This window comes from Camponotus floridanus, unplaced genomic scaffold (genome assembly GCF_003227725.1).
Source record: "Camponotus floridanus strain SB8 unplaced genomic scaffold, Cflo_v7.5 scaffold270, whole genome shotgun sequence".
Classification (NCBI taxonomy): domain Eukaryota; kingdom Metazoa; phylum Arthropoda; class Insecta; order Hymenoptera; family Formicidae; genus Camponotus; species Camponotus floridanus.
Window position 1 is genome coordinate 101,503 of NW_020229404.1, and position 7,049 is coordinate 108,551.

Here is a 7,049-nt window from a genome sequence, read left to right on the forward strand (position 1 = left end):
GCCATAAGGGCCTCCTCTAGCCGTTCGGGGTCCAACTTCGTGAGGGTCCACTTGGGTGCCTCCCCCCCTTTGAGGTGGGTGTTGTACCTGATGGCGCGTGGTATCTAGTGCGTACTCAATATACTGGTGATCCGAGAGGGTTTCCCCCCTCGAATCACTCACCACGCGCCATCCCCGTATCAGTCTCTTGGTCCCATCGGAGCCGATCGTTAAGTCTACGATCGACTCCCCTTGGGGCCTGATACATGTGCTCGCCCGGCCTACATTTAAGATGTGTAGGCCGAGCGAATTCACCCACCTCACCAGGGTAACTCCCCTGACGTCCTGCCTCGACTCGCCCCATGCCGGAGACTTTGCGTTAAAGTCTCCGGCTATTATGAGCGGGCTAGCAGGAGGGATGTCTCTTACAACATCCTCCAGCCGCTCAAGGAACGAGTCAAATTGGGCACGACTCCAACTCGGGGGGGCATAGCAGCTAACTGCTATAGTGGGCCCCCACTTAGCCGCCACGAATCCGTCCCCTCTTCCAATCAACTGGAGAGGGGGGGAATCGTTCGTTGCGGCGCCGATCCCTATTGCCGCCGAACCCCTATTGTCCCCCAGCCAAGTGGCTTTCATTGGGACTTTGTAGGGTTCGCCGACAATGGCCAACCCGATACCACGCTCAGCCAGGCTTTGAAAGAATAGATTCTGCGCCTGACTGGCGTGGTTAAGGTTGGCCTGGAGGAACTTAACCTTGACTGCCATATCTAAGTTTGGCGGTCAAGTTCCTCCGACTCTGCCTCCATCTGATTGTCCCCCTCACCGTCACTCGGTGGGGGAACTTCCTCGGGCGTTTTGCCCTGCCTCCTCCTGGGAATTCTCTGTTCCAGAGGCTCCACCTCCATCATCCCCTCGTTTGACGTAGAGGGGAGTGGAGGTGCCTCCTCCCGCTTGTCCTCTTTTTGAAGAGGGACGGGAGGTTTCTTCTTCTTCTCCTTGGAGGAGTTCGCCTTCCCGGTACCCTGCTTGTTCTGGGGGGGCTGTATAGCAGCTTCCCCTTTCTTGGGCGCTTTACAGATGCGGGCGCTGGCCTGCCCATGTCGGCACACACCGGGCAGTGCACTTGTAGCGTGCACTCCCGGGCTATGTGTCCAGGGCCCCCGCACCTGTAACAATCTTTGCTGCGGTCTTTGTCGCCGCAGCATTGGGCCTTTACGTGGCCCTTCTCCATACAACGGAAGCACTGGAGTGACCTTTTCTCCAGCGCTTCCACTCGGATGTTTACCCACCCTATCCGCAGCCTTTTTGCGGCAACTAGCCTATTGGCTGCGGCAAGTGGGCAGCGCACCCAAACTGTGCTAAGACCTCTGCCGGTGGATTTAACAAGTCCCACCTTGACCAGGGTGGGATCACATTCACCGGTAGAGGCCACTGCGCGCAGCACGTCCTCCTCCTCGATGTCCTCGGTGAGGTCGCGGATGCGTAACTCCGCCGTAGGACAGGGCGGGAAATCCTCACCCCCTCCTTATCCGCGAGGACCTCACGCATCTTGGCAGCCAGGACATCCGCCTTGACCTTGTTGTCCGGGCCCCCAACCTCGAATAGTTAGGCACCCGTGACGGCCTTTCTGGCTTCCAAGCCGTCAATGTTGAGACTGGCAAGGTCTATCTTGTCCATTGCCAGTCTCAACGTCTCCTTGAGCGCGCCGGGTGGACACGACAGGACCATCGCGGCCGTTCGAGGGACTCTTCTTCGTCCTTTCTTCTTTCCCCCACCAGGCGGGGGAGAAGTCCCGGACGCCGCTGTCTTAGGCGGAGGGGCTGGTACCGCAGCGGCACGATTGTCTCCCGCCTTGGTGGCCTTGCGGGTTTTTCGCCCGACCACCTTTGTCCACTCCTCCTTTTCTCCCGTTGACGGGGGAGGCGGAGGAGTGGATTGTGTGAGAGCGAGGCTTTTTCCCGTTTTAACGGGTAGAGGTCTCTCCCCTCTTGTAGCAGCGGAGGATTTCGTTTGTCCTCCGGCCGGGCCTCGCTGACTCCCTTGGGATTTGGAGGAGGAAGCTCCTCCTTTTTCCCCTGGAGTCGCCCGTGTTCCGGTTGCGGGTGGATCTTGTCCTCCGCCCGCCTTCCCTTTCTTCTTTTTCTTGCTGCCTCCGCTTGTTCCCTCCGTCTTTTCGGAGGGGATTACGGAGACAGCCCTGTTCTGGTCCCGCCCTTTCACCCCTTGAGGGTTGGAGGCTTTAGCCTCTTTCCCGATGACGGGGGGAGGGAGGGACGTGACTGGAGTAGTTTTATCTGACACAGGCTTAGTCCTGGAGAGCCTCAGCGTCTCCATCTGTGTCATAATGGGGTCCAGAAGTGCCAAGACTGCATTCTTCTGGTCCATTAATTTGTTAAATTCTGCCCTTGCCTCCTCGGGCATACCGGGAGGGAACGCCTCCAATGGGCGAGGCACCCCCTTGAGCGGTGGCCCCGTCTGTCTGACGGGGCCTTTCTTCCTCAGCGGGGGAAACTCTTTTTCCCCCAGATCAATGATCCCCTCTGTCTTTTCCTTCCTAGATGGGAGGGAGGTGGGTTCAATCTCCGGATCTCTCGTTTGGAGACGGGGAGGAGATCCAGTGTCCATCTCCTCTTCCGAGTCGATGATCCGTCTCCTCTTCCTCTCACTCGACTCTCTCGTCGAGGAATGGCGAGAGGCTGGAGGGGGAGGAGGAGGAGCGTTCTTCATGCGCTTTATTTCCCTCCTCAGCTCCCTGTTCTCCTCTCGGAGTTTGTAGAGCTCCTCTCGGAACTCTTTGAGTTTCGTTTTCTCGCCTTCGCGAATCCTCCTCGTCATTACAGACGTGGCAGCTCGAAGCAGTGCGACGCTGTCCTTCACCTGCTTGACGAGCGTTCCTTTCATCCTATTGGAGCAGTCCGCCACCTTAAAAAGGATGGCGGAGTGCTCCAGTAGTTGCGCCGCGATCCCTTCCGTCGGCTCCTATTGGAGGGTGTCCTCCACTTCCTCCTCTTGTTCGAGGAGTTTCCGCCACCTCGCGGATTTGATTGGGGGATCCGGCTTGAGCGCCTCTGCCGCTCTCCTCTCCTTCTCTTCCTCCATCTTACGACACGCGGCCTCCTCTTCTTTTAGGCGTTCACGCGCCTCCGCTCGCTGCTCCGCAAACCTGTTTTCCGCCACCGAGCTGGTGACGGAAATGTTGTCATCTTCGGCGGGTTCAAGGGTCTCCTTCCCGTCGATGGAGTCGACGTCGATGGATTCCTCCTCATGGTCCGGAGCGCTCTCCTTCTCGAGCCGTGGTTCACATCCGACGTGCGCGCAGAGATGTCTTCTCGCGCTGTTGGCCTGGCCTCGCTTCTGCTAGCACTTGCTGGGGAGGGAGTACGCCCTATCCCGCTTGTGCGTGGAAGCGGGTTCTCTGCCGTGCCGAATGTTATCGACGGGCGAAACAGAGGGAGTTGGAAGTTGGCGTCCTCGATCTTCTTGACGACCAACTTCTCCATCCTTACGACAGGCTGTTTGTCGGCGACAGAGGCAAACCTCTCACCGCCGCTCTTGTACGGTTCTTGCCGTGTATTGCGACGCGATGACCTGCGCGCAACTATCCCGGACCGTTCACCGGGTAACGAGCGCGTCGAAGAGGAGGACCTTGATCTGGTCTGCTCCCGTGCGCTCTCTCCCTCCTCGTTATTGTTTTTTGTTATTGTTTTTGTTGAGTTTTTGTTTGTAGGTTTTTGTTGTGTATCCATTTTTGGTTTTATCCCACTGTCCCCTGACGGCTCTGTCGACCGGGTGTACCCTCACCCCCGCCGCGAGTGTCCCGAAACATGACCGGCCACACTCACGACGGGGGGCCCCGAGTTCCCCCGGGGGGTCGACATATGCCACTGGCCGGCGGCCATAGGCAGCGCCGGCACAGGACTCCAGCCCCCTACTTACCCGTGGGAGTTTTGACGCTTCCACGGGATTTCAGGGGTTCTGCGCCTCCGACCACGCAGACACCGTCAGGGGCGGCGCCACCCGGGGGGCCCCACGGACGGTTGGGACGGGGCAGCCGCTCCCCTACCCCGCCTTACCCGCCGTGGCGACCAGCACGCCCCTACACCGGACTGGCCGGATCTGGGGGGCAAGCGCCGTCCCGGTGGTTGCCGCTTCGGAAGGGGAAACGGTCGCGGACAACCACCGGGTACTCAACATTGTCGCCACCGGATCCCGACCTCCGAATACGTCGGAGCGGTTCCGGCAGCAGGCGGCAACAGGGGACCGACGAGGGAGAGATTTCTCCCCCGCCAAGAGACCCAGTCGCCGTCATCCCCGTCGCACCGACCCCGCCTCGGAAACGTCCGAGCGGCTCGATGCGACCCGGGCCGACAGTCCGGACAAGTCCGGTCACCCGGATATCTCCGGGTGAGTCAATCTGCCGACCCGTCCCCTCCTTCTGCTTGGCGCGTATCCCGGGGTCACACCCCGGGCCGTTTGCCAAGCGGTGGGAGGCGACTACCCTCTTGCGGGATGCCGCTTCTACCCCTCACCGGAGGGCCACCCATACTTGGATGACACCCCGGATCGGAGTGGACCGGCCACCGCATCCCCCCAGGGATCACGGGCTAGCCCCGAGACCCCTTTTTGTGGGACGCCGGAAGTACCCCATGCCAGGACGCGCACTCACCCCGCAGATTGCGAGGAGAATGGCGCCCCCAGACACAAGCACCCCGGCACTCACATCCCCCCCTGAGGGACGCTACGTGGCAGGAGCACCCATCACGCAGCACCCTCACACCCCGCGGGAGCACCCGCAAAGTGCATGGAGGGAGGATAGAAATCCTCCCCTATCGGCTCCGTGCAGCCGGGGTTTGTAGTCGGGGTCTCCTTCCCCTACCGACATTGGGTCTCAATGACCCTTCGAAGACAGACTGTCCCCTGGGCAAAGCCGAGTGCCCTGGTACGCTCTTAGCGAGTGATCCTCCCCGCCGGCCCTCCCAAGGGTTGAACCCTCGGTACTACCACAGCGGATCGTTGGATCACCCGAGCCCCTCCACCACGACAAGGTGGCGTACCACGAAGGGGGACGATGACTAGACTAGATTAACTAGACCAACGTAACTAACTAACTAAATAGATAAGCTAACATGACTAGACAACATGATTAGATAGATAGATGAATGTGACTAAATTATATGATTAGATATATGACTAGATATATATAAAGTAGACTAGACTAAATCAATTAGAACTAGAACTTAAATAATCCAGAAGCACTTGACAATTTATCCCGATGATGAGTGGAGCCAAGAATACATATAATTGACATATACAGAGTCCGCAAACACACACGATACACAGGAACATAATATCGGGATGAGGGATGATGGGTATTGGGCCTTGGGGACAGGGTGAAGGGGGGTAGGGAATTATGGGTACGGGTAAGGGGGGAAGGGGATCATTCACTCATTTAATCATTATACGCGTACACTGACACCGACTTTCGAGTCAATACAGGGACATCTTTCGAGACAGGCCATTGGTAGGGTGATGGGTGGGGAAGGAGAGGGAAGGGGGAGGGATGGGACTAGGGGGGCATATATGGGGGGAGGGATCACTCATTCATCTCATCTTACGCGCACACACATACATACACTTGCACACAAACAGCACACTCACTAACACACTTACAAGCACTCACCCACACATGCTTTACACATACAACCTAACACACAACATGCACACAGGACGAGCGGAAGGTAACCCGGACAGGAAGGAGGGTACAAAGCCCATCAGGCGTAACCTCCCGGGCGGTTCATGCGAAGGCGGGTACTTCCCGGGGGGGTCGGCCATTTACGGAAGGACGCCAACAAGGAGGGGTTTTAGCGGGTAGGGGCCCTTAAGGCCGAGTCCCGCACTACCCCACCCTACGGCGGGTGGGGTGTGCGTCACGGCATTTCCCCTCCTTGCGCAAAAAAAAAAAAAAAAGATTCTCCCCCGGGTGACGTCTGCGTGCGCCGAGGGTCTCTCTCCGCTCTCCCCTTAAAAAGAGAGTGGTCGCGTTGGGTCTTAATGGCTCAACGCGAACCTCGGGTAGGTAAATGACAGCAAGTGTGCATAGTTCTTGCGAGGGGTGGTGCCTCACCCTCCGGAAATTCGGAGGCACATTTAATTCTAGTCACGGGGCCGTCGAATGGCGCGGTCATGTTGGGCGACGGGCTGCTACCTCGTAGAGGCCGACATACCGCGCCGGAATCGAATCTCTGTGTGTGTGAATGCGTGTGTGTGGGCGGGATCCGTGTCTCTCCCCATATTATTGGGGAGGGGTACAGATCTCCGCTATTTTGCGCCACTGGGCAGTAGAGTCTTCGGGTTTTCTGATGCTGGATGGAGGAACCGGGGTCGATAGGGATACCATGGTCACGCCTTTAAAGGCAGGTGAACGCCCGCTGAGTTGGGGCGGGGGCTTTCGAATGCGGCCCAAGCCATGGTATTCTAGTCGAATGACGGTGAACCCATTCATCATCTCGGGCGGTCTATATGCAAAGGATGAGAGACACTGGTCCTCCATGCCTTATGGCCGGGGTCTTTCTCCGCTTTCCCCTCTAGGAAAGCGAATTCCCCCTGGGCGGCTTACGGCCACGGGGATTCCGGGTAGGTAGTTTATTCAGCCAGATGGCAAAGTTTTGGATAGAGGTGATGCCTTCGCCTCATAATTCCGTAGGCATTCAGCAAGGCGGGCAGGGACGAGACGGGTGACGGGGATAGGAGTACAGAGAAACCTGGCCCCCCGAGGTCGGCATCGTCATGGCGTAGGGTCCGCCTTCCCCTCGCTAAATAAAAAAAGCGGAGGCGGAGACATGGGTTAGGAGTCGACATTGCACGTCGGCGAGAGGGGGCCTGCCCATCCTTGGATAAAAAATCGTAGGCAGAACGGGTGCTCCGGTGTCTCGCGATGGAAACATCCTGCACAAATCGCTTCCACGTGGAAGCGAAGCCTGGCTCTACAATGGGAGCCCCGGGTAGGTTAAGGCCTATCATGTCGTGGACGCGGCATGGTGGGAAAGAGGGTTGTGCTTCACCCTCCG

The 7,049-nt window shown here is 58.2% G+C and overlaps 1 protein-coding gene across 1 annotated transcript; it reads right to left on the minus strand.

Moving 5' to 3' along the window:
- Window positions 1–1,587: 1,587 nt before the first annotated feature.
- LOC112638245 (serine/arginine repetitive matrix protein 1-like) lies at window positions 1,588–2,883 on the minus strand. The gene has a single exon (XM_025409617.1). The coding sequence runs from the start codon at window positions 2,881–2,883 to the stop codon at window positions 1,588–1,590; it is 1,296 nt and encodes a 431-aa protein (XP_025265402.1).
- Between the last annotated feature and the right edge of the window lie 4,166 nt (window positions 2,884–7,049).